Source organism: Clupea harengus, chromosome 9 (genome assembly GCF_900700415.2).
Source record: "Clupea harengus chromosome 9, Ch_v2.0.2, whole genome shotgun sequence".
NCBI classification, from domain to species: domain Eukaryota; kingdom Metazoa; phylum Chordata; class Actinopteri; order Clupeiformes; family Clupeidae; genus Clupea; species Clupea harengus.
This window is the reverse complement of record NC_045160.1, coordinates 15,406,346-15,432,227: the sequence shown is the minus strand read 5'-3', so window position 1 is coordinate 15,432,227 and position 25,882 is coordinate 15,406,346. Positions and strand designations below refer to the sequence as shown.

General features: G+C 40.8%; 6 protein-coding genes across 15 annotated transcripts in view; 1 reads left to right on the top strand and 5 right to left on the bottom strand.

Annotated features, from left to right (window-relative positions):
- Positions 1-5,211, bottom strand: part of sgsm2 (small G protein signaling modulator 2) — a 52,423-nt gene extending 47,212 nt beyond the window's left edge. For both annotated transcript variants that reach the window (XM_031573624.2, XM_031573625.2), the window contains exon 1: positions 4,370-5,211. In XM_031573624.2, coding sequence (XP_031429484.1) covers positions 4,370-4,429 — 60 coding nt within the window. In that variant the 5' untranslated portion in view covers positions 4,430-5,211. The remainder of the gene's footprint in view (positions 1-4,369) is intronic.
- Positions 5,212-5,333: 122 nt separating this feature from the next.
- tnfaip1 (tumor necrosis factor, alpha-induced protein 1 (endothelial)) lies at positions 5,334-9,269 on the bottom strand. 4 transcript variants are annotated; one of them, XM_012824107.3, is made up of 7 exons: positions 9,149-9,269; positions 8,066-8,424; positions 7,731-7,900; positions 7,122-7,205; positions 6,924-6,976; positions 6,607-6,802; positions 5,334-6,417 (listed from the first exon to the last, which is right to left on the bottom strand). In XM_012824107.3, exons 2-7 carry the CDS (start codon positions 8,310-8,312, stop codon positions 6,199-6,201), a joined length of 969 nt encoding a protein of 322 aa, XP_012679561.1. In that variant the 5' UTR covers positions 8,313-8,424; positions 9,149-9,269; the 3' UTR covers positions 5,334-6,198. The 4 variants fall into 4 exon arrangements, with proteins under 4 accessions (XP_012679561.1, XP_031429490.1, XP_012679562.1 ...); XM_031573630.2 differs by having other exon boundaries at positions 9,158-9,259; XM_012824108.2 differs by having other exon boundaries at positions 9,140-9,242.
- Positions 9,270-9,649: 380 nt separating this feature from the next.
- On the top strand, positions 9,650-11,810 carry ift20 (intraflagellar transport 20 homolog (Chlamydomonas)). The gene is made up of 5 exons (XM_031573633.2): positions 9,650-9,774; positions 10,255-10,427; positions 10,561-10,646; positions 10,728-10,831; positions 10,931-11,810. The coding sequence occupies exons 2-5, from the start codon at positions 10,301-10,303 to the stop codon at positions 11,010-11,012; spliced, it is 399 nt and encodes a 132-aa protein (XP_031429493.1). The 5' UTR covers positions 9,650-9,774; positions 10,255-10,300; the 3' UTR covers positions 11,013-11,810.
- tmem97 (transmembrane protein 97) lies at positions 11,664-13,362 on the bottom strand. The gene is made up of 3 exons (XM_012824085.3): positions 12,929-13,362; positions 12,660-12,804; positions 11,664-12,314 (listed from the first exon to the last, which is right to left on the bottom strand). Exons 1-3 carry the CDS (start codon positions 13,040-13,042, stop codon positions 12,040-12,042), a joined length of 534 nt encoding a protein of 177 aa, XP_012679539.1. The 5' UTR covers positions 13,043-13,362; the 3' UTR covers positions 11,664-12,039.
- A 219-nt stretch (positions 13,363-13,581) lies between these two features.
- Positions 13,582-21,270, bottom strand: si:ch211-167j9.5 (fibroblast growth factor receptor homolog 1). 2 transcript variants are annotated; one of them, XM_031573626.2, is made up of 12 exons: positions 20,665-21,270; positions 18,847-18,895; positions 18,546-18,660; positions 18,087-18,297; positions 16,551-16,689; positions 16,214-16,312; positions 15,958-16,118; positions 15,542-15,679; positions 14,410-14,533; positions 14,198-14,297; positions 13,914-14,013; positions 13,582-13,821 (listed from the first exon to the last, which is right to left on the bottom strand). In XM_031573626.2, the coding sequence occupies exons 2-12, from the start codon at positions 18,863-18,865 to the stop codon at positions 13,774-13,776; spliced, it is 1,254 nt and encodes a 417-aa protein (XP_031429486.1). In that variant the 5' UTR covers positions 18,866-18,895; positions 20,665-21,270; the 3' UTR covers positions 13,582-13,773. The 2 variants fall into 2 exon arrangements, with proteins under 2 accessions (XP_031429486.1, XP_031429487.1); XM_031573627.2 differs by having other exon boundaries at positions 14,410-14,521.
- Positions 21,271-21,366: 96 nt separating this feature from the next.
- Positions 21,367-25,882, bottom strand: part of usp32 (ubiquitin specific peptidase 32) — a 38,079-nt gene continuing 33,563 nt past the window's right edge. For all 5 annotated transcript variants that reach the window (XM_031573618.2, XM_031573619.2, XM_031573620.2 and 2 more), the window contains 3 exons: positions 25,200-25,675; positions 24,949-25,041; positions 21,367-24,780 (listed from right to left, as the gene is read on the bottom strand). In XM_031573618.2, coding sequence (XP_031429478.1) covers positions 24,607-24,780; positions 24,949-25,041; positions 25,200-25,675 — 743 coding nt within the window. In that variant the 3' untranslated portion in view covers positions 21,367-24,606. The remainder of the gene's footprint in view (positions 24,781-24,948; positions 25,042-25,199; positions 25,676-25,882) is intronic.

Sequence of the window (25,882 nt, the reverse complement as noted above, 5' to 3'; positions counted from 1 at the left end):
GCAGTAAATTATATCCCACGCACACCACACCATAAAACTAATACACACTTGTTGCAGGCGCAGATGTAATGAAGATTTGGATTAGTGGGCATAAACTGTGTATTATGAAACACAGGGCTATTAAGATTAACCATTGATACTGTTACCAAGGATACTTGTCTGTATGTCTGTCGTAGGCTACTTAACACTCTAGAGAAAACCAGCATTAGATGCAGGGAATGCTCTCATGGAATGAGAGATGGAAAAGAGTACCCGGAAGCCAAAAGAGAATGTAATGCTGCACTGTGAAGTGATCCCCTCCATCACTCACACACAGACACACACACACAAACACACTTAGGTTTTAACTGATCACTGTTAAATCTGTTCCCTCCTACTGGTCTACACCCAGTCCAGAAATGGAGCCAAATTTACGAATGGTGTTTAGCCTTAAGCACAGCTAAGCAGCGATGATGAGTGCAATTTATGAACGATGACGATCACCCGTTTAGCTGTCCATGTCTAACTTGGCTAATTGCATTGTAATCAAGTGTTCAACATGAATTAACTGCTGCATGTCCTCATTCTATGCTGTGTGAGTACAGATTGAAGCCTAGACTGCAGAGGAAACGGGGTGAACATTTTAATTTAGAAATGTTATCATTTATACATGTTATAAAGTCCAGAATCCAGCAAAATGATTATTTTGAAATCCTAAATTGCATTAAGAAATTTATATCACTCAAGTCTTTGAGCGGATTGCTCCTATCGTAGAATATTCTGAATCCCCAGTGGCGACAATGTCCTTCTATCTCCTATCTCTATTTGCAATGCATCCATTTTGCCAACTGCCCAGACAACTGCATTAGACACCCGTTAAAGTGTAAGAATACCCCCAACTCTGAGCCAAACGTCACCCACTGCATAACTTTGAAAAATGCTTAAAAAGTGGGCGAGGGGCTGAGAGGGGTGGTGGAGTGAGGCTGAGGAGGAATGATGAGTCTCGATCGGCGAATGAAAATGAGGCTCACACTCACAGGCGGGGGCTCGGGGAGGTGGGCATGATGTAGATAAGTACTAAAATGGTGGACACCATGTCAGCATTGGCCTTGCAAGGTTCAGATGGTGTGCTGACGTGAGTGTCAGCCTTGCAAGGAGTAGATGGTGTGTTGAGCCATTTGGGGGCAAGGCAGTGGATCACACCACCACAAAGGGGGTGGGGGGACAGAATTTTCTGACCCCTTAAAATGCGTTCAAAAAACACAGTGAACACTAAAGGGAGCCCACCCAGGTGGTAGAGCCGAGGTGAGAGAACGATTCACCGAATCTGAAAGACAGACGCTTGCCCATTGCCGTCTGAGCAGAAAGGCATGTTCTGAATCAAAAGGCCAATGATGGAAAATCAGTGCAGGGCCACACAGTCTTTCCCCTCAGAAAAGCCCTCTATGACAGAGTTTGCTGGCAACAGCAGCATTATTCGTCAATTGATGCAATTTAACTTCTTAGGTGGCTGCTGATGCTTTCAGTTGCTAGGCAACGGGAAGGTGGCTGACTGTAGCTTAAAGAGACAGGGATCAAAAACCAAACACACAGAGATCCTACAGTGCAGGGCTGTGCGTTCTGTGCCATTAAGTGTCTTCAGTGCAAAGTGTTTCATACACAAAAAGGTTTTTTCTTGGTTAAATGTCAAACCTCACAGGAGGCTTTAAGTTACACACTGCCATCCCAAATGCTGTGGATTGTATATGTTTGCTGAAATGCACATGTGGAAGAGACAAGTGCAATATAGCAACCAGCGGATGTTGCCATTTTAGGTGTGGCATGCACAACACATAGTTTAACTGATCCTTAACCAGTGGGTAAATCATTCTGAAAACATTATCCTCACATGGTTATGGGTGATCTGAACCGGGTCAGTTGGTGTGTCATACCTCATGATTTTCACTCTACAATATCATCAGTCGTAAGGGGAAGATCTGTCAATATCAAATTCCATTTTCACGGAAAAAAAGTGTTACCCAAGACCAAGATATGTGATTGTGAAACCATCCACATGACTAACTTTAAAACTTTATAAACAGGAGACTGAATAGCATAACAGTTCATTTCTTTGTTCCCCACAAATCCTTTTGCTCGGATAAACTTGTAGGATGTATGCAATGTTCCACTGGTCCAATGCTCCACATTTTCCATCAATTTTGGGATGGCGTGATGACATAGATCTCTGCAGACATCCTGATTCCAAATTAGTTTCTCTATTTTCAGCTGCAGATCATTCACTGTCTCAATTATTTATCGAGACCAGATTTAATGCCCAAGACAAGCCATACATCAGGGAAGCAAGGTGGCTGAAACCAGCTCTAATGAATCATGCCCTGAGCTTCTCCTTTCGTCTTAATGAATAAATGAAGAGGTCTGTTAGCAGTGTGAGGATTGGGTGGTTTTAAGCTTTTCTGAACGATTTAGCCTTCTTTTAATGGAGATGTTAGCTGAATAGGAAAGTCAGTGTAACGTTGTTGTCCAATACATAAACCCTGTCATTACAGGCTCCAGAAAGTCAATAGCTTGGTAGTAAGTTGGTGCACTAAGATTAGAGTGTAGCAGGTTATGTGGCAGAAAATAATGCATAACCATATCAACATATGGGTGGCTCTAATGACTTATGCAACGGACATTTTCCATATGAGCAGAAAATTAAAACAACATCATAACTTTGCTAATGGGCAGAAGAAAGACACAGTGATGGACATTTCAATTTTCTTTATCTCACCATAATAATTCAAAGACATATTAGTTTATGTTTTGGTAAGTGGGCCAGTCATTTCTCATTTCTAATCCTCCAAATTGCCACAGCATACTGTCATGGCTGATAATGTCATTGTAGCCTTTATGGGAGCTCTAATTGGTCTTATTAAACTAACCCGTACTAGACTACTCCCTACCCTTAAAAGCATTCTTGCCCTTTCAACCTCACCACATTGTACATCATATGTCAATGTTTCCACTTAAAGACATTTAGTGCTGTACTGTTTCTCAGCTGTATGTTTTGAAACTTTTACTTTTTCATTATCAAAAACGATATATTTATCTACAGCTGTGTGTTCATATTGACAAGACAATACTGTCATGTTTTGTTTGGACAGATGTTACATTGTGGTTCAGTCCACATTGCCAAAGACCACGAGAGTCTCAAGGCCGACTGAAATTATGGGCTGGAGTCTCACAGGGCTATGGCTAAAACCCTGGTGTAAAATGTAACCTTTCGCAGATGACACAACATGATTTCTGCCTTTGGTTTCATCATATCCCTGTCATCCCTGATATGCCTGTTAGTCTTTGTTTAATAATCTGACCTATGGCAAATGTGATACTGTGAAGTTTGAGACCGAAAGCAATCAAGATCCACCTTGCATAACCCTAAATAAGCTTACACCACTGCTGTCATAATATGTGCATAGAGCTTTAGTAGTGCAGAAGAAGTGCACTTAAAGCAAGTTTGCCACTTCAGTTTTATTTAAAGATGGGAAACATTTGCACACTTACCATATACTAAACACATACATGTGCATTGTCAGTGCTCAATCACCCAAGTGGGGATCAAATGTGGACATCAAGATCCATGATTAAGATCCTTTTAGTGTTAGTTGACTACTTCACTATGACAAGTGAAAGTCTCTCTGTGCATGCCTGTTATCTACCCAGTGTAATGGACTGTTGTTTTTTTTCTTTCATTTCACTGGAAATCGCCGTCACAAATTAATTTATGCTCAGTCTCCTGGAAACTATGTTCAATGATATGGCTATGGTGCTTGGCCCCTTCATTACTGATTGTAGCCAGATATTTCCTTCCTTTGATTTTTAAATACTGTGTAGCCTATAGGAGAATTCGTGTGATTTATTTTGGAGGTTTAGTTATGACAGCTTGCCAGGCAGCAAACACGCTGATAAGAACAACACTGTTGCCTATTGGTATAAAATATTCCCCTCCAGAAACACCGATTCGAAACTGTCACCGGCTATACCACAACCAGCAAGGCCTGTCAAATATCTTATTTATTACTGGAATCCCCTTCGCCCTTGACTCCACAGGTATAACTCTTTCGACACGAGTAGCATGCTTATTCGTGCGTGAAACAAAACAATTTAAACACGACTATTCACTATAAACTGATGAGAGTGACTTACTTCGAACACCTAGGAATTACTAGGCTTAACATCAAGCTTTCAGTAACAACAGCGATGCGCTCAACGTATAATTTTGCATTCGGCCCATATTCAATATAGTATTGCTAAGGCTTTGTCAGGATCTCTACGCTGCAGATTTTATATGCATGACGTCTTCCCTATTAAGAGTTACGGTAATTATTATGGGTTTAAAATTTCAACTCACCTCTCTTTTCACATTCCATAGTAATTTTTCTTTAAATTCTTCATCTGTGGACGAACCCATGGCTGTTCGGTGTAAGTCTGCCGGAACACGCAATGCACGCTACTTAACACCGACTGAGCGTCTGTGTTCCTCTACTGTTTCAGTTTTCCTGCTTCCTTTTCACACAAATGTAGGTCTTGACAGATGAGCGTTGACGCATAGCCTACACACACCGCTGTAGAGCATCGCGGAGCCATCTTCGGCTTCTCCAGAATGACGCCACTACTGCGAGACCCGCCTCTGAGCCAGCGTTGATCAATGGGCTAAATCACTTCACGCACCTTACGCCACAAGCTGCTCACCATTGACAGGCGACTTATTTTTAGCTCACCTATTTCTGTAAAGACGAATGAATTTGGAAATACTGGCTTTTAGAGCTAAATAGTTCTTGCTTTCCAAAGTTATACTGCACGAAGCGCCACAGCGAATCGCAACCAAATAATTTGTAGAATGAACAAAAACAATAAATGGCGTGTGGCATAAAAGAAACATCAAATGTGAGGAGGGGTCGGTGTTTCTACCCCGCCTCGCTTTTGTGTGTGCATCATATAATTTCAGTCCGACACAAATTAAGCCACGTCACCTCAAATCAGAGGGCAACACTGGACTTCTGTCTCTACAGACGCACCAATGTAGATAAAACAAAAGGGGGTCAGAAAAACGCATGCGGAATTAGGATCTTGAAATCTCCCTGCAGTGCATAGATTTGACCGATTCTAAGAGTGCAAGCATACAGCACCATAGCATGTACTAGTGTACACAACTACATCCCAGTGCGCCCACCTGTGGTATATCCAGAATCTCCAGAAGAGGTTGGTGGCCATGAAACCAGTCTGTAAATTAAATAGTATTGTATAAGGTCTAATAATGTATACTGTGATAGCGGGAAAATAACAGATTTTTACCTTGAAAATCAATGTACAAGTTTTTTTAAATTATTTTTTATTTTATTTTGCAAGTCACACACAGGTATGTGTATGTTTTAATTTCACATGGCCTTGAAATGTATGGGAGCCCTTTGTTCGCTTCAGCAAGCAGGCCTTATTGAGATCCCTACAATGACAAAAACCACTGCATTTTCACTACCCCCCAATAAATATAAAGTAAAACAACAATATCTTAAAATTCCACTGAAAGTCACTATGAAGTTGATTCACACGGTAGCACATCTGCCAATAGCCTTTAAAGAGAAATAGAACTAGAATGGTCTTTGTGTATTGGCAGAATTTTGGCCATTCATGTTGGTTTCACTATACATTGTTCACTTCTTTGTCTTCTTTCACAATCTCAAATCTATGTGGCTACAGTATTTGAACTACCACCTAATTTAGTTAAAATATGACTAAAAGTAGACCATTACACCGGAGTAAGTACATGATTTGGTTACTCATATGTGTAAAACAATTATGGAAGTCACCTGATTACAGACAGCAAAATAATAGTTAAAGATAGTGTGAAATGTATACTAGAAATAGTGTGCTGTGTGGATTGTATTGCAATACCATAGTACAGTTTTGTGCATGGAAATACCCACACTGATTAATATCAGCAAAAGTCAGAAGAAAAAATTACCAAGATCACAGTGATTTTAAAACAGCACCCCAGCAACACCAGAAAGGTCCAAGCAAACGGTTTTGTCCTGCTGGCTTTCCCAAGTCGAGTTCACAGTTGATTCTGTAATATTGGGGTTTACGGTCGTGTGTGTTTTCAGTGGCATAATGATGACAACGGAGGCACAGGTGAGTTGAATCTCTCTGAGCAGAAGGCGTGTCCCGGTCTGCTCTGCTCCGCTAGTGTCCCAGCGGCCGCTCGTCGTAGGTGCTGTATCTCTTGACGTGAATGCGACGCACGCGCTCCCTCATCTCGCTGCTCTCGTCCTCCTCGCTGTGGGAGCAGCAGTGGGCGCGGCGCCGCGTAGCCTCCAGCAGCGATGTGTCGGGCACCGGGAGCGTCTCGTAGAGCAGCGCGTTCAACGTCTCCTCGTAGATGCGAGCCTCAGGGAATTCCACCTGCACACACCATAAATATGAAGAAAAAAAGGAAGTCTCACTGCAAACGCAAGTAGATCGGACAGTAAAAAAAAACAAGACCACGTGTCCCCTTTACTGAAATGCAACGTTCATAAGTATAGATCTAACATTGAACTTGTATAGTTTATGGAGGTGGACCAGAGTGATGGAGGAAGATGCCACTCTTACCTTCGTGTGCTTCTTCTCAGTGGCGTAGACGATGGACGTGCAGCAGACTTCTGCCAGCTTGCGGCTCTGTCCGTAGAAGGACCAGCAGCAGATCTCATCGCCGATCACGTCCTTCAGAAAGAGAACACGCCCGTTGTAGCTCAATGAAAGCTTCTCAAACAGCTCAATGTTCTTAAGGAGGTTGTCATCTGAATTGCTGTGAAGATGGTAAAGTAAAAGTTAAAAAAGAAGCAGAGGTGAATATTATGAACTAAAATGCTTTCTGTACACATAAAAAAAAAAAAGTCTGGTATCATAGTATTCTTGCAACATTTTACCTTGTGTAAGAATATTTGTTGTTGCTTCGATTGTAGAGCAGTTTCACAACAGGCTGGAAGGAAGAGAAAGTCACAGAAGTCAAATACGTTGGTGTCCTTAGAGATAGGACACGTTGTCATATCAGGTCATAAATGCATTACTGAATCACAAAATGTTTCTGAGATTCAATTCCGAGAGGCTACGAGTCCTCTTTTCACCTTGGTGCAGCCTTGTATTAGTCTTTCCTCCTCTTTTGAAGAGGTGATGACTGGGATGACACATACGGGCCTCTCTTTATTGTCCTGTCAGTCAAAGCACACAGACAATTTAGATAGAGCAAAACATAAAAGCCGCCAGCTTTATACCAACAACAATAAACAAGCCATTTATCTCTTTCTGTAAAAGTGACTTGCCTATTTATATTAGTAGCCTTCAAAACATTACAAGGGCTGATGTTATTTTAACATTACATTTAGTAATGATTGCCCACATCCATTCTATTAAAAATGTATAACTATCCAGAGAAATTGTCCATTGGAATACAACAGTCTCTGCCTTGGGTACATTCAATATCCTACTAAAAATAAATTTTTGTCATCATTACAACTACAGTAGGATATTTCTATCTGCAGGGGATGTATAAATGTGGTATTTTAATCATTCTCTCTCTCTCACACACACACACACACACACACACACACACACACACACACACACACACACACACACACACACACACACACACACACACACACACACACACACACACACACACACACACACACACACACACACACACACACAAAGGCCATCAGTCGCACACAAACCTGGAGAGCTCCCTGGCATTCATCCACCAAGCCTTGTATGAGGTAATACTTGGCCTCCGCCATCAGTTCCATGATGCCCTGCTGGCTCTTGGGCAAGGTGACACTGCCATCCCGCAGGTAAGTCAGGATGGCACTAAAGTGTTTCCCACAGCGGTCAATCAGGATCCAACCTTAGCACAACACAGCAAAACATCAACAAAATGGAGAATCTGAAACAATTGCAGATAAGGTATTTGGTCAAAGCGACACAATTAGCATAGAATGAAGTAAATGGTAAGCTCTAATGTATAATAAACATCTCTTGCAGAAAATGCCATCTCTGTCCTTGACTTTACCTTCCTTGTCAGTGAACACCTCCATCTTGCCACTGAACATGGTCTTGAGCATAGAGTCCTGTCTGGTGAGCACTTGTAAGGTTGAATAGAAAAGCGTGCCTCCAACGTTCAGCCGAACATACTTATTGCCAAGGCCGACAGCCCCCCAGTAGCTGCAGGTCTTTGTCTTGGGACAGGAGACTGAGGACACAGGCACCACTGGTCCTGTCTGCGTGTGCACAGGGTGGAGGCACACATCTGCCGACATGTCCCTCTGGAGGTAGATGACCACCCTGCAGACGACAGGCCTGATGTCTCCCGCCGTGGTGACTGCTACTGGGGAGGCTGCCAGAGCCTGTGTATGCTGAAGTTACTCATATCTACACATGCAACAGGCAAGAGAGAACTTAAGTGATGCTAGTCATGACTGACTTCATGACATTCCCATTCAGAACAATTTAAACTGGAGTTAAGTGTAAAGTTCAAACTACACAAAAACAACTTCCTTCAAAGCAATCAAACTACATATGTAGCTAGCAACAAAGTTGGTTAGACTGTAACTGTCCGTCTACACACAAACTATGGTCATCCCAGAAAAGTTAAATGGGAAACAGTAGCAAAGTATAAGAAGCTAGGTAGAAAAGTAACTTCATCCAACCTTGAATGCTTTGCATGAGGACAACGGCTAATTACCATTCCAAATATTACCTGTTGAACTAGGACACATGTATAAGCTTCAGTCTAAAAGTTGAAGGGATACAACTTATCAACCATTACCTCAGTGTGTTAAGGGAGGACATTTTCTCTTGCCATAGGTTACTCTGACTAAGTTAAATAACAACACGCTAAACTCATGGTGAAACTCATGTCATGTTAATTAACGAGCAGCAAGACAGGTCAAACAACAATCTTCTACACAACTAGCATTAGCTAGGTTGGATAACGTTAGTTTTCGCTAGCTAACTAACTTAGCTACTGCTGTCTACACTCATCCATACGTTATCTAAGTACGTCTCCGTTATATAACTTAATTCATGTTAATATGTTTGCTTATCTGATATATATATATCTATATAATTAAATGACCACACGTACTTAACTTACATATCTCACTTTGTTTTGGTGTTCCGAAACACGAGATTGGAAGTCAACTTGTGGTTCGCAATTTGGCGAATGTCGTTTTTGTAGTTCTTTTGGAGACGTCTTTCCTACAAATCCCAGTTTTACGTTTCCGGTTACGGATTTACAATCCGTAGGAGGCAAAAGTTCAAAACAAATAAATACAATAATGTGATACTGAACACATTTGAATTACACTGAATTTTCACAGAAAGTTCACATAAGCTAGCTTGTAAGTAAACCTTGACCTTACTTGGTTAAATCAATACTTGTGTATGTTTTGCGTTGGTATGGTTCATGGGAATGATCCATGCTCTAATTGGGGTATTTGTTTACAATAAAACTTACCAACGGATTTGAATCAATACATTAAAGAATATTTTGTTCCGTTTATGTTACAATACGTGTAAAATGGTGCCAAATCTGATTTAGTCGATTAAGGATCCCAAATTGTGTCATAAGCTTTAGAGGGGGGCGGAAACAAACCCCTCCAGTTTGAGATAAAGTTTAGTAAGCTAGACCGTCGCCTTAGCAGCAGCTGAAGTGGACTTTGTTGAACAGCTTCCAGAGTGCCACATATTCGAAAGTCAAATTAAACATAAAACATTAAGGTAGGCGTACCAATCAATTGTAATGAATGATATAGGTATATATGTTAATTGGTGATTGACTGTTGAACATACTGAACCCGTATACTGCTAACATTCTCACTAAAAATAATAGTTAACGTTACTTAGCTTGCATAGCTAGCTAGCTATCGCTAACTACCTGTAAGTGCAATTGCTTCCACGGAGCTTGCTGGCTCGCTTTGCTATAGCTCGTTAGCAAGAAAATATTTCTTTCACTGATTTGCTGCCACATTGGTGGGGAACTAGCATCGATAGAGATGATGCAGCTAATTCAGATCAAGTCGCAACATTGTTAGCAGATGTCAAACTTTGGTTAACATTATCTCAATTTGCGCAGCAGCTAGCTCTTTAGCTGTGTTGGTTAAACTGGCTAGCTAGCTAGATAACTGGGTAAAGCTATCAACGTAAACATTAACGTTAAGCCTGTGGCAAGAGAGCTAGTGATCTGTTTCCTTTTTTCAGAATTAAAGGTTCCATCAGATTACTCAGAGGGCAAGGGCCTACGGCCATGGCTAAAGATCCACTGGACGAAGCAGGGCTTCATTTTGATGAGCTCAATAAATTAAGGGTTTTAGAACCGGAGGTAAACCAGCAGACCACCGAACTCAAAGAAGAATGCAAGGATTTTGTCGACAGTAAGTGCATTTTGTTCTTGTGATTACAATGGTAATAGCGGTTTTTTAAAACTTCATTCAGCGATAGCGATGTATTTATTAAACATTGCAGTAATACCAGCAACTAATTACACATTTTTCTTGTGGAAAATAGAAATTGGACAGTTCCAGAAAATAGTTGGCGGCCTCATAGAACTGGTTGATGAACTTGCGAAGGAAGCTGAGACCGAGAAGATGAAGGTGAGTATGAAGCAAATGTCAACGATTTTCATATGAGGGAGCTGCTGTGTGAACCTTACTACACATAATCATCTCAAACAGGCTATTGGAGCCCGAAACCTGTTGAAATCTGTGGCTAAGCAGCGAGAGGCCCAGCAGCAGCAACTTCAGGCTCTAATTGCCGAGAAGAAAATGCAGCTTGAGAGGTATATACTGTTGATAATTATTCATGCATGGTTTTTACATTGCCTTCAGCAAAGACTTAAATATTATTAACTGATTTGCTTTTCACCCTTCTGTTCCAGGTACCGGATTGAATATGAGGCATTGTGTAAAGTTGAAGCGGAACAAAATGAGTTCATTGACCAGTTTATTCTGCAGAAATGATGGGACCATGGAGAACCTACTGCAGCTGATCTAATGGATTCCAGGGTTCCCACTTATTTTTTCTTTCTTTCAGCCAGGCGAAACTTGAATACCAAGAGGCCTCAGACTGAAAAGTATTCAGTTCTGTCATGTCTACAGCCAGTAAATCAGTTATCAAAATCTACACAATCTTAACAAACCTCAAATGCTCAAGTCTTTTGAGATCTACCTTCTCCCCCATGTTATTAAGCAGTCAGTGCTTGATTTAGAGCAGGGATTCCACTAGTGACATATCTGCCCCATTATGTATCAGAGAGGCAAATCTAAATATTATAAATACTATTTATATATAGAGGAATTTATTTATACTATTTATACTAAAGGGTGCAAAAAGCTGATGATGCAAAGCTTGCATTGTTTTTTTTTACCACTGAGGAAAATAGTACAAAATACAGTATTTGCATGTTGCTGTAAATAATTTTTGAAATTCAAAACCTTTATGGAATATAATTTTCCTCATTAAGTTGTGTACTTTCTAACCACATATGTAAGAGATTCCATTATAACTCCATTTCATGTCCATTTCATCATATTGTTTGTTTTACTCATGGGAACACACCAAAAACATTGCTCTCAGGAGGGACATTCAAAGTTCAGGAAAGTTTACAACCATTCAAATTTCCAACACATTTTTTGTTTATTGCATAAAAAGTCGTTGTACAAAAAATTACAAATCCTGTCTGTCTAATATGTGTAATGAAATGTAGACAGCCTTCACATTATAGTGAAACATACTTGAATAAATCTTTTGCAGATTAATGTTTTCACTGTCTTTGCCTTGAACAGTCTTGATTGTACAATGATACACCAGCAAAGTAATTTCCTAGTCAAAATACTGTTATCGATTCTTCATAGTCTTGCTACCTACACCTGAGCTGTTATGGATACCACAATTATAAATAGATTATGTCCTAAACCAAATTCATATTGCTGTAATACATCTCTTGAATTTTTGTGTCTCACACACAGGGAGTTGTTGACATGGCATTTATTTTACTTTCTTAGACTTTGATTTGGACCTTCCTCCCTGAGAGGCCCCTGTATATGTAGAGCTGAAGAGCATAGTGAATAATAACATAATGGGGACTATAAGATATGGAGCGTAGATCGACACCAGAGTGAGGCGCTCCCGCATGGTCTGAGGCCCAGGATGGGGTGCCTGGGGGAATTGGTGGAGGAGAACGTAACTCAGAATAGGGACTAAGGTCGTGGCCACATGAGTTGAGTACACAATCGCGGGGGTCCTGATCCACTTGCAGCCTCCTGTAAAAGAAGATACTATTACATTGTCTCACTGATATATTAGTAGTGAGGTACATCCAAGGTAGAGGTCAAGGGATGATATAACAAGCCCTGTATGAAATATATAGTAAACTAAGTTTGGGTAACATGATTGTAATTTCGAATGAACAGAAAATGATATTCACCATGCATCATGAAAGTTGTATACATCATGTACAAATGTAATATCGCAGATTCACCACTAGATGGTAGCCTATCAATGCAAATAAGCCTAGTTCTCCCCTTTCATATTATTTCCCAGCCCAAAGGTCACTTTAGCGCCTAAGCCTACTAGTATTTCTTTCATTGTGAAAGTGTATTACTGACCTTTCCAAAATGCATACGCAGCGACAGGGAAGAAGGGCAGTTGTACAAGCGCCTCGCAGAGTATGAAGGACTTAAACCACACAGGAGGGTCCAGCATCATTGGATCTTTGAATTCAGCAGCGTACCATCGCATTAATTGTTTAAGCTGCAAAGTATATTATTGCTGACATAATAAGTAAGCAAATACATTCAAAACAGATCGTATAAAACCTATAAGACGTTTTTGTTATCGTAATGATGTCGTAAATGTCAGTCGTGCATAAACTCACCGCTTGTGGGTAGACATGTTCCGGTAGTAAAGCTTGGAAATCAATGAATAAAGTTATAGGGATGTGGGAGGCAAAATACAGAAAATAAATAATTTCTAAAATGCGAATAACCATTTTGACTGGAGAACGGTTTTGCTGTCTCAGACAAGGCTATACGAAAGACAATACATAAACTATTATATCCTTCCTGATGAGGTGAAAAAAGGTGGGGATATGTCGTTGTATAGCGTGGCTTCGCGTTCATTCCATTGGTCCTCTCCCTCAGTTGATCAGAACAGGGGCGTTGCCGACGCGCTTTATTGGTTGTTTGCAGCTATGAGTACTGCCCTGCTCAGCACAACCGGCAACATGTACTTTTGGAAGTTCATGTCAAGTCGGATAGCTACTAAGCAATTGCCATCCACCCGTTTGTACCAGAGACATCCAGTTACACCGCAATACTACATAGAGAGGTGTAATTATTGTTTAATAACCAATAATGTATTAATGAATTCATACAGCTCAAGCTTAGTCTTAAGAACAGTCTTGGGTTCCATCCAAAAGATCATAGTACACAGAGATAGTTCAATCCAACCTGAGCACAGACTGATAGTGGATTGACTCTGACCTCCACTGACAAAGAGAAAAAACATCAGACAGCAAACGATGTCTACATTTCAAAATGGCAACTATTATTTCTTTAATACATCAAGTGTGAAAAACACTCTACATGAAAATTCTTTTCTGTCAGCAGTTCTAAACAATGAGCCCAAAAGAGTTCATTTCCCCAGCACCAATAATATTAACAACAACAAAACGTTTGCCCTGACAGATGAGGCCCACACATTGTCAGACAAACACAGGAGTCAGGCCTCTATCGCTGAACCCATAGCTGAACCAACATCCACGTAGTCCTATGTTTTAAAAAGAAAAAGAAACATAAACTTGGTTTTGTATCAATGACAATGAAAAAGTATAGAATGGAAACTAATCTAAAGGCACATACCGAATCGTTTTCCAGCACATTCTCTAGGATTCTAACAATATCAGTGAAGGAGGGCCTTGACGTGTAAGGTTCCCGCCAACAGTCTTTCATTATTTGTTGTCTGTGTGCAGAAATGCAGAGAAGCAGACTGTGTTACATTCATTCAAACTCATCAGTATATCTGAGTGCCAACACGGGTGAGTGACACATCCAACAACATCTTCATTTGAGATGGTTATCTGACAGCAGAGCACCACAGATCACAGTTGTAGGTGTATCAGTTGGTGTGGTTTTCTTATACTCACATCTCTTCTCTACAGCTGTCTGGCCCGTTGTTTCTGTGTCCAGCACAGATCTGATACACCACCTCCTCAGACGTCTCCAGATTAGGATACGGCAGGGTTCCTGAGACAGGTAAAGTATGTTAACACTGTCTTTTAAGAGGCTGTCAAAGCTGAATGTAGTAGAGGTCTTTGTGACAGCATGAAAGACCGTTGCACTTCTGCATGGAGCTTACCAAATGTCTGCATCTCCCAAAGCACAATGCCAAATGCCCAGACATCTCCTTTGAAGCTGTAGTAGCTGTTCCTGAAATACTCTGGTGGGTACCAGCGCAAAGGCACTCGCTCCTGTTTCAACACCTTGTAAATCATGAAATCATTCACATTTTTTTGTGTGCATGTGCATATGTGGGGGAGTATTGCAGGTGCATGTGTGTGGGGGGTTTGTGTGTGTATGTGTGTATAAATGTTCACTGTGGTTCACACTTAACACATCTGTTTCAAGGCACTTTGAAAAATGGATTTGCTCGTGTGGTGGAAAGTCATGTGTTGTCACTGTTGGTCACACTGGTGTGTATCGAAGAGCCCCTGATTTTATATAGGTGCTACTGCAGAAACTAATGCTCGGCAGTGTGTGGTGCATTTTCTTTTTCAAGGGAGATGTAAAAGGGTTTTGATTAAAGGTTTAAATGGCTTGCTCTGATGGCAATCCGAAGAAGATGGGAGAATAAGCGAAAGGTTATTCATTAAGTATATGGCACAGCAGATTGTGTCTTTCTTACTAACTGACTTTCTTTTGTCTCTAAAAAGCCATCTCACATGTCTGCCTTGCAAAGAAAATGCCATTTTCATTACCAGTTCCGTCCTCTGTTAGTCTTGCATTTCTCACGTGCCTTAATATCTGCTATACATTATATTATGTTTAACATAGGGGCAAGTGGCAAACAAGGCCCAAGTTACTCATGTTTTGAGGGTCTTCAAATCTTGCTGTCAGAACATGTGTGTGATGTGAATGAAGCGATAACTTCAACATCATGCCATTATTTGTTCATACATTATATACTGCACAAAAACAGTACAATCTGGAACAATCTTAAAGATTTTACTGAGTTACAGATCATATAAGGAAAAATAAGCTTTTTCTGAGCAAGGAGAAATGACAGGATCTTGAAACATCAACACATGAAACATGGACCACAACTTAACATGTTGCATTTATATTTCTGTTCAGTGTATTTATACACATTCACGCATGACATGAAGTGTATTTTGAGCAATGAGTTAACAAATAATTATGAACATGACAAGAACATACCACTTGCTCATACCATGCTTTAAACACTATTCTGTATGGTTCACACGACTGACCTTTCGCTGTTTCTTGTGGGTGCTGCGTCGGCTCCTCATTCGTGTCAAGTCCCTCGCCAGTCCAAACTCGGCCACCTTCACTTCCCACGGGAAACGACTCACCATTATATTCCGTAAGGCAAGGTCACAGTGCACAATCTGGATAACACAGGGAAGAGGTGATGGCTTTTTCTTTCTTTCTTTCTGCCTTCTTTATCTACTGACAGCATGATACAAGCTCTCTACTTTGTCTAAAAGAGCAGGAAACAGCTCAACATGTCCCAACTTGTGAAAGTACACCAATTTTGTCTTAATTTTGTTTCTTTTTTCAACAAACAGGGTTCAATGTGGATTGTACACTTAGGAGCACTTTTGTTTTTGAACAAGCTCTGTATGTCCTTTGTGTGTTTGTGAAAATCTATTGAGGAATAGGTTACCATTTTGGAGCGTATGTGCTCCATAGCGAGTGCTATGTGGTAAGAAGCGATGGTGAAGAGGCTTTGCAGCTCAGGGTCTGAGACCAGCCTGTCTCGTTGCGTCTGAAGGAAATTACGCATCGTCCCATAGCTCACAAACTCCATGATTAGCACATAGGGTTCTGACAAAACAGAAGAACACACGTTTAAAATTAGTGAATGCTTCAGGAACTTGTAAGTATGTCAGAAGTTATATGTGGCTAAGGGGAAGTCATACCCTCCACGCTGTTCCAGTCTAGCAGCTGCAGGACATTTTTGTGGTACAGCAGCTTTCTCATGATGGACGCCTCCATTTCAACCTGCTTTGGAGTGACACCTGGGTAACAATCCAAAGGTGTCTGCATCACTTAACATGTCAACAGGACACACCAGGCAGCACAGATGGGCAAAATACTGTTCACATTTGCCAAAAGTAGATTACAGACAAAAGTTTCTTTCGCTGTTGACAATAAAGTTGTCCCACAGTGTTTCAAGCATCTTTTGTAGCATCAACCTAACTGTGTAACATATGGTTGTCATGACCACTGTATAACATTAACATACTTAGACAGTACCTTCTTTGGAGATTTTGCAGGTGATTGCTGAGTGGCCTTTGCACGTGCCACGGGTCATTTTAGCTTTATAGAAGACGCCCTCTTTACCAGCCTTGATGAGCTGAAGCAGGTTCAGGTCGCTCTTTTTAACATTGGGAACCTGGAGATAAAGCTGTCTTTGTGAGTAATTGATCAGCTTTTCAGTTACATGAACAATGTAATGAACAATCATTAGATAGAGTGATTTTGTGAATGTTGATGCTACGGCTTAGTGTAGTAGCATCAGCTAATCACTACTAGTGTGACTACCAGTGACCAGTTTTGTATAAGTATTTTGTGATTGCAACTTAAGGGCAGGTTAAATCAGCACCCTTTTTAGTAACAGGCCCCATTCATAGTCATGTGGCTGTGCATTGGACAACTCTATTAGTTTACTTTTAAAAAGCTGTGAGGTATACAAAGCTAGTGTTGAGTACACTTCTGTTTAGAAATGTTTTAGCTTGCTATCTCAAGTCTCGATATGTAGAGCTGTGATATAAGAACTGTGCCAATCATTATTATAATTATTATTACTTTTTTTTCACTACACATTTTATTTGTGTTGAATCCTATTAGAACTGTATCTAAGTAATGGCAATTTTGTTTAGTTTCTTGTCAAAACTGCACATAATTGTAGGCATGTGAACACAATAAAGACTTCAATAGCTGATTTAACAGAAGTTTTAATGTAGGTTTTTAGATTGTTTAGAGAATGACGTCAGTGTGTCGATTGGTCAAGAAAGGCATTGATATATGGGACCCTATATTAGTGAAATGAGCTCTCTGTGACAATCTACTGTTAACTGTCCTACTACCCAGGACTAACGGAACCATCTCAAGACTCTAAAACCCCATTTCTGAATTTGACGTACTGTCACCTTCTTGGAAGTAATAATTTAGATGCTACTAAAAGACAAGATCACATACATCTTTAAATCTTTAAATGAGCTATTACTATGACCCTTTCAGGTATGGCCATTTTTCAAATCGACTGACACTCACCTTCTTGAACAGTTATAATCCATGTCAGAATATGTTATAATAAATCAAATAGTTTTTTTAATATTGTTACAATTTATTTGTAATTATGCTTAAGATAATGTTCACATATGATGAACTGGCCTTGACCTCTAATAACCTCCCCTGAGAGCTCCTCTGCGGTAGTCATATTTTTAGTTTCGGGTCTTCATTTCAAATAACACGCAATGAACATTTCAATGGATCATTTAACTGACAATTTACTCACATTTTGTCTCTCTTTAAAACGAATCTAATTACACATAAGGGGCTAATTTCAATGTAATCAGAGTATAACTTTTCAGTATTCTGTGGATTACACTTCTAATCACAGATTTAGTCATGTACCAAATCATTAGTACCTACAACTCAGCGGGCTGCAGTTTCACTCTAGCGAATGACTTAAGACATGCTAAGCCTAAAACCTCTGATGAAAAAGCAAGATTCAGTGTACTTCTTTAATATGGGGATTCTCCCACACTTAGACTGTGAGGTGCCTACTTGTGGTAGGGGCCTCCATGGGAGCCTGGAGTTTCGCCATGTTTTCCCCCTCTGCAGTGGAGCCTCTGGGTTGTCGGGCTCTGTCGAGCTGGGCAGGGGCAGGAGCTGAGGCATGGTGGTGAGATGGGGTGGGGAATCTGCCGCTTGGAGAACACTCATCAAAGGACGGCCCCGACGTAAGTCCTGAATGGTCATCGTTAAGGTCCGATACCTGAGGTAAACAAAAGAAACAAAAGAAACAAAATTGAGTGAATGAAAGTGATTTTTGTTCTGGTGTTTTCTGCATCAGGAAAGTGTTGATAAATTGACTTCCTGAATACACACAAAGCTTTTTCTCTCTTTTTAGGGACAGAGCATTTCGATACACTAAAGACATCACCTGAAAAGTAGATTGGTGTATCTCCATAGTATATTTATATGGTTTCGAAAACGACTTTTTAGATAAGTTAAGAATCTTACTTCTTTATCCAAATCACTCCCAGCACTATGATGATGAGGATGGTGAAGCCTGAAATGGCAATAAGGACGTAGTGTTTGTTGTCCAGGTCTGGGACCGGTGAGCCTGGAGTTGACACTGAACACAGGACGTAAATTACACACATAAGCTTTGTTCTTTGTTCAATTCTTCATTTGTTTGCATTACAGTACACAGGAAGAGGGAATCAGGTCATATGAAGACCCTTCTACATGAACAGAAACCACAACACGCACACAACACACAAATGGCCATCAGACTGAATAGACTTCAAGTTGAACTTACCTGTTGAATTACCAGTCATATCAGCGTTCTCTGTGTGGTTTTAAAGGAGCTGCATGAAATTACATCAAAGGTAGAGATAGAGCAGCACACAATAATGTACCAAGTAGTTGGTTGAAATAAGAGAAAAGGATGTAAATTTGGTTGTTAACAAAGTCAAATGTAAAGCACTTCAATGTAAAAAAATAACAGCGATATACATTAGTCTTACATACGTGTCTAAAATAGAGACAATGTCGTCTGTGGTGTTCTACATAGGTAGGCCAGGCAAAGTAACCCATTTTGGAGCCAAAAATAGAATTAATTGTAAAATAATTTTTTTCAGCATAGATTATTTCTATGAGGTGTCCAGAACAACATACTAAAAGTCCTAAGAGATCCTAGTTGAAGAAATATGTTTAATTCTCATCATGAATTCTCATCAATCTGAGATGTGGCACGGTGGCTCAGTTGCTTGCACTGCTGCCTCACAGCAAGAAGGTCATGGGTTCGATTCCCACATGGGGCGCTGTTGGCTCTGGGGGGCAGGTCCTCCCCAGAGTGCACAGTGCTCAAGTGGGCTATCTCCCGGGCCTTTCTGTGTGGAGATTGCATGTTCTCCCCGTGTTCACAAGGGGTTTCCACTAAGGACCCCAACAGAAAAAACATGCAAAATAACAGAACACATGTCCATCCCTGACCAAAGATGGACAGTTCACTTCACTTGGTCCCCGGGCGCTACAAACTGCTCCTGAGGAAGGACAGTCCAGGATGGGAAAAAGCAGAAAATACATTCACCGCGACCTCAGGCGTGTGTGTGTGTGTGTGTCCTGTGTCGCCTCCATATATTCCAGTGTGTGTCGGTGTTCCAGTGTGTCGTGTGTGCCATTAAAAATCTGACAAAGATCTTAATTATTATGTGTGCTAATAATGCATGGCAAAAATACACCTCAAACATTTAATTTTTTCCTTTACTCCTATAATTATGTATTATGTAAAACTTTACACAATGAAAAGTAAAAATGTTTGTATTACAAGTTTCTTTGAAAATGAATTGTAATATGCAAATGAGCTATACACTAATCGAATATGCCGAAAATACACCCAAATAGGCTTAATTTTTTCCTTTACTCTTACCACAATAAAACTTTACATAGTAAACGTATACATGAAAAGTAACTTTTTTTGTATTACAAGTTTCTCTTGAAATTAATTTGAATATGCACATGAGCGTCACACTTATTGAATATGTCCTAATTGCATAGGCAGAAACACCATACCCCTGGCAGGTACTACCAAGTTTTCAGGTTAGAGGCCAGTATAAAAGCAGCATTGCCATCTCCCATTGGCAGTAGGATGATTGGATGAAGATTGGGCCGATGTATTTGTCATACATATGAATGGTGTTTCTGCCTATGGACATATTCAATACGTTTGGAGCACATGTGCATATTCAAATTAATTTCAAAAGAAACTTGTAATACAAATTTTTTTACTTTTCATGGGTACTTTCATTGTGTAAAGTTTAATTTTGATAGGAGTAAAGGAAAAAATTAAATGTTTGAGGTGCATTTTTGCCATGCATTATTAGCACACATCTCAGATTGATGAGAATTAAACATATTTCCTCAACTAGGATCTCTTAGGACTTTTAGTATGTTGTTCTGGACACCTCATAGAAATGATGCTGAAAAAAAAATATTTTACAATTAGTCTGTCGTAAAACGCTACTTTGCCTGGACTAGGCCTTTGTGGAATATTTCCCTCATCTCTATAGGGAGCACCCAAATTACCATGCAGTCATTATTATTACATGCTTCTATATTTAATCATTCTACTTACCGCTAATCATCTGTTGAACAGGAGTACATAGCTTGCTTAACAGATTATTTTACGGCTCATGGTCGTTATCTTGTTATCCAAAATCATGCTGTTAGTACAACTCCAAGCATCTCTGTGAGATCGGCATGTCCCTGTATCAAAATGTTGCGTACACTGTCGATAGAAAGACAATAGCAAGAAACAGTTAAGAGTGACACCCGTGACTGTATAGCAGTGACTAGTGGAGCTCCGAGAAATAGCTGCTGCTCTTTTTTTCTGTGAAGGGGACACTTCCTGCGTGAGGTATGCTGTGGCTTCGACTGCCATGAGAAACTCTTGCAGGGCTAGCAGAGATGCAGCATCTCAAGAGTCCACCTTTTGCCCTCCCTAAACAGGACGCGCGGCTTTGCATGAAAACAACCGATGACCCACGCGCAACAGTGTCCTCAGCGCATTATGAGCGCAGGCCAGGTGCATTCGTAATAGGGGACAGGCAGCCCTAAATGTCAACTGCGGCTAAGGTTTTCATAGTCGTGTAGAGTACTGCGCTGTTTAGCAGTAGCAGCCTTTTGTTTGGGTTGCACAGTGGGCTTGTGAGGTTGGAGGGCTGTGGTTCAACCCGGTGCTTTTTCATGTCCTCATTCAGAAAGCTTTGTCTTCTGCATGCAAACTTGCAAAAGGTGGGGGAAGTGTATTTATAGAACATGACACAGATAACTCAAGTGTGTTTCTGATTGCTTCTGCTGTATTTAATTGGTCTTGAATAATTGTTACAGATCAACAGTATCACCCCATATACAACTACAGGTACATTTTTTACAGCTCATACTCAAATACATTTTTTATAGATTTATTTACAAAACACTTTATGTACATTTTTTTTTAAATGTCAGTGCAATGTCATTTGTATTCTTTAAACAACACTTCATAAAATAACATTTATTAAATTAATAGCAAAGCTCTGCCAACCCATCAAACTTAATTTATTTAAAAAATCAAGAAAAAAAATCAAGAAAAAAATATATAAACAGGACAAAGACATACATTTCAGTAGTAGATTGCACTACCAGCCAACTGATCAGACTTCTGCCAGAAAGATGTTAATAAATTATCCCTGTTTCAAAATTGTGTGTGTGTGTGTGTGTGTGTGTGCATGCGAGTGTTAACAACCATAAAAGCTATCTGTGCAGTGTGTTTGTGAACTTAGGAGCAAAAAAACTGTAAGCCTGACGGAAAAGATTGTTTCCTGTCCAGCTAAGTCTAGTGACATCATAACAATCTTTCTTCCAAGCCAGGCCTGCGAAAGAATGCATGGAAACCTCTTTCCAATGAAGGTCACACTGAGGTCCTCCTGGGCGCTCCCTTTGAATAGTGTGCTCATTTCTCACACACTGAACAGTTCAACATGGATAGCAGTTAGCTTTAAAAAAATATAATTGGTGTCATGACATGACCATAAATAACTTACAGTAATGCGGTTATGGTTCATTTCATACATACCATTTTGTGACAGACTAAGCACTTTTATCGCACTTTTATCTGAACGTGGAACCCCTACTAGTACAGCAGCAAAAACACTTCAATTGGGGTGTATGCGTGTGTGTGTGTGAGTGTGTGTGGGAAGGGGGGGCACATTGATCTCTACAAGCTCAGTGAAGCATCCAAGGCTTAATGCCCTCTCGATAAAGGAGGAGATTCATGGAATCATACAATCATAAATACACAGAAAACAAAACAACAACAACAAAAAAACATAAAACATTAACCATTCATTGTTCAACATATCTCTTCACAGTGGTGATGCAGATTAAAAGTTTCAGAATAAATGCTACTGACAATCCACAAGCCCTGGCACAGGTGCATCCACCCTCCAACCGTAGTCTAAGATAAGAGCAGCGATGTTTCACAGAACATCTCAACACTCCAGGGGGACCCAGTCTTCCCATCACTGGGTAGGCCATCTCTCCAGGCAACTGGACTCAAACTTTGGCTTGACAATGTGAAACCTCATCCAGGGGGAACACATCTAGCAACAGCAGGTTTGGATGCATTTGGCTAGAGTCCTTAGTCATTGGAATCGACGAGACGTCCACAGGGAAGGAAGGGTTAATCGGTCTGTGAGAAACGTTGACATTCTATAAGCCGTGAGATGAGATGACCGAGCTGTACATAGCAGTAAAATGGCATAAAGGACTGATATGCGTTCTCTCTTTGCATGAACAAAAAAAAAGTTAAAAAAAAAGAAGCCCTTGCTAACAAACAAATGAACTGTGCTGTTTAAAAATAACACAAATAAAAATACATGACTAAAAATCAATACTCAAAGTAAACAAAAACAAAAATAAATTAAACATTACATTGGTTCAGTGAGAAATAGGCTGTGTGGCACCTATCCTTGTACTGTACTAGATTCAACCACAATCTCTTGAGTTAGCAAGCCAAATAACTACAAATCCAGTTTCCTCAGGAGTCAATATGGTTCATCTGAGCACAAAATGAGGGGTTGGCAGTTAACAGTTGAAAATTACGACTGTAATTCATTTTCATTCATCATGGTTTGGAGCGGTTAATAGCCCCATGGGCCCCGAAGAGAAAGAAAGAGACTTCAGAAACAGGAATGGGCATTTCAAGCAAAATTGCTATTCAATAAACCGCTGGGAATTATCTGACTACTATTCAACTATTATTCGACATTGGATTGGATCACTGACCTTATGGATTTCAGTCACGATACCTTGACAGGTATGACACACACACACAAAGAGAGAGAGAGACCCATTCATGCTTTACCTGGCAGAGTTGCACTGCACTTTGTTTTTGTTGACTTTTTTGAAGGAGTTCCACATGGAACTTTTTGACTGCTGTAGTACTCTTTGGCTTTGCATTTCTGTCCTGTTTGTACAGTAGCATCTCACACAAGTTTTATCAGTGCCTGGTAGTAACTTGTTCTTTTTCTTCTTTTGTTGTTGAATGGTGGCTAGCAAACAGCTTTTAGGTGCATTACCACCACCTTCTGGCAGTAGTAACTCATTACTTACTAGCAGGCGCCGATAAAACCAAGGGAAAACATATTTTTTTTTTAAGACAAGAAGATAGTAGCATAAATATTTTACCATTTAACGGCTATTCAAATATTCGAAAATGAATCATGACCCACTCCTAATCGAAATGTGACTGATTTTCCAAGGTGGGTATGACACTGATATCAGGTCATTCATTTTTCATATTACAATTTGCTTAATAAAGACAAAAAAAAGAAAAGAAATGAAAAGTGAGGTAGTGAGGTATGACATTTTTTTTACAGACATCTGAAGAAAGCAAACCTTTGGGAAATGGTTTGGTCTGGCCAATGACTTAATGAGATTATTTTTCTGTTAGTTGAAATACTGACCGTGTGCTTGTTGTGGTGGGTTGTGCCAGCCTATAGCACTGACAACAGGATCTTCCTAAGGACACGCATTAGTTCAGAGCAAACCTATCGCCTGTGAGCATGTCATGTGCTTACATCCTAACAACCATACATATATATATGTATTTATATCTATATGTATGAAGTCACACTCAATGTTTTTTTTTTGCTTTTTTTGGAGGGGAAGAGGACAATATGGTGAGTGATACAGTGAACTCACTTTGCTCCATCTTGTGCTAAAAATGGGCCTCGTTTGTTCACTTGGCAACAATGAAATAATCTCACTCTTTCTGTTCTCCTCTTGCTCTCTCTTTCTCTCTCTCATTCTTTCAATCAGACACACTGTTGAACAACACACCTAAAACAGCTGTAAGGTACCTCTATCCATCATGGTGACCACCAGCAACGAAGAAAAGTCAGCTTGTGATTCTTAAAAGCAAGGAGACCCTTTGTGCTTGCAACTCCCGACGCCAGCGACTCTCTCCTCGCCGGTCTTGCACCTTTGACTGTGCGTGCATCTCACGCGTAAAGTGCTTTTGTGGAAGAACGTGACATCACTGAAGGACGCAGTATTTCTTGTAGTCCGACTCAAAGTCCTCGTCCATGCTTGTGGTGTCGGCCATCTTTTTGCCGTCAGTCTTTGGCAGGAACTGCGAGTAGTCCACTCCCTGCTGCTCGTAGAAGAGGATGTAGGCAGAGTCCGTGTCAATCTCCTCAGAGTGCACCTCCTACAGGTCAAACCAGAGAACTGTAAGTCTCAAGGCAAAAAAATAAATCACCTCATTCCGTCCGGTATAATGAACAATGTAATATCAAACAGACCTTCAATAATTTCTTTCCCTTCATAAATGTTGTGTTTAGTTTGTAAAGCATGACAATGATGTACAGGCTCATACCTTGCAGCTGCTGTCGTTGTAACAGTACCATTTCTCGTTGGGGTTTTTGGCATAAGTCACATAGTGGCCACCACCCATGATTCCTGAATGGCACTAAAGTCAAGAGATGACACTTATAAAATGGACAAATGACCAGTACCACCTTAACTGTGAAAAAGTATATAATGACCAGTACCACCTTAACTGTGAAAATAGCACAAAACACTGAAAAAGATAGAAAGATTAGAGAGAGGGGGATATATGACACCTACTGAGGTTGCATACAAGTTGTATACAGGCTGCAGGCAGATTTCGTCTCTTTGGTGAAGAGCGCTCTCCGCGTCAGTGTTGGTCTCAGCATGGCCATTGGCATGGCCACCCTCGGGCACCAGTCCATTCATCACGACCACCTCGCTCTCGCTTCCAGAAGCTTCCTCCGACCAGGAGTCCAGCGCGTTCCCCCCCTCCTCCTGGCCTGCCCCCGACCCCGCCTCCACCTCCGCCACCGAGCTGGTATCCTGGTCAGGGCTGCTCTCTTTGTTGCTGCTGCTGCTCATTCCATCTGTGCTGCCGCTGGTGATGTTGAAGCTGCTGCTTTCCAGGTTTTCCTTGCTGGTGGAGAGCCGGTGCCGGCTGCCAAGCTGCGGCAGACGCAGGCGGCCCTGCTTGCGCCCGCCGCTCTTGGGGCTGCCCGCGGGACTGGAGCCCTTCAGCGGACTGCCCGCCCGGCGTGCCAGTGCTGGGGAAGCTATGGCAGTGGGGACAACACAAGAACAAGAACTCACAACGAGAACTAAAACAAGAACAAGAACTCGTACAAGATCTTCTCTGGGGGGGGGGGGGGGGGGGGGGGGTTCTCACAGGGAGCCAGGCTTGGGTACATTTCATTAGACTTGTGGAACTAGGAAAAGCTGTTTGCATGGCTAAGCTGCCAACTGTTATTTAGCTCATAGTC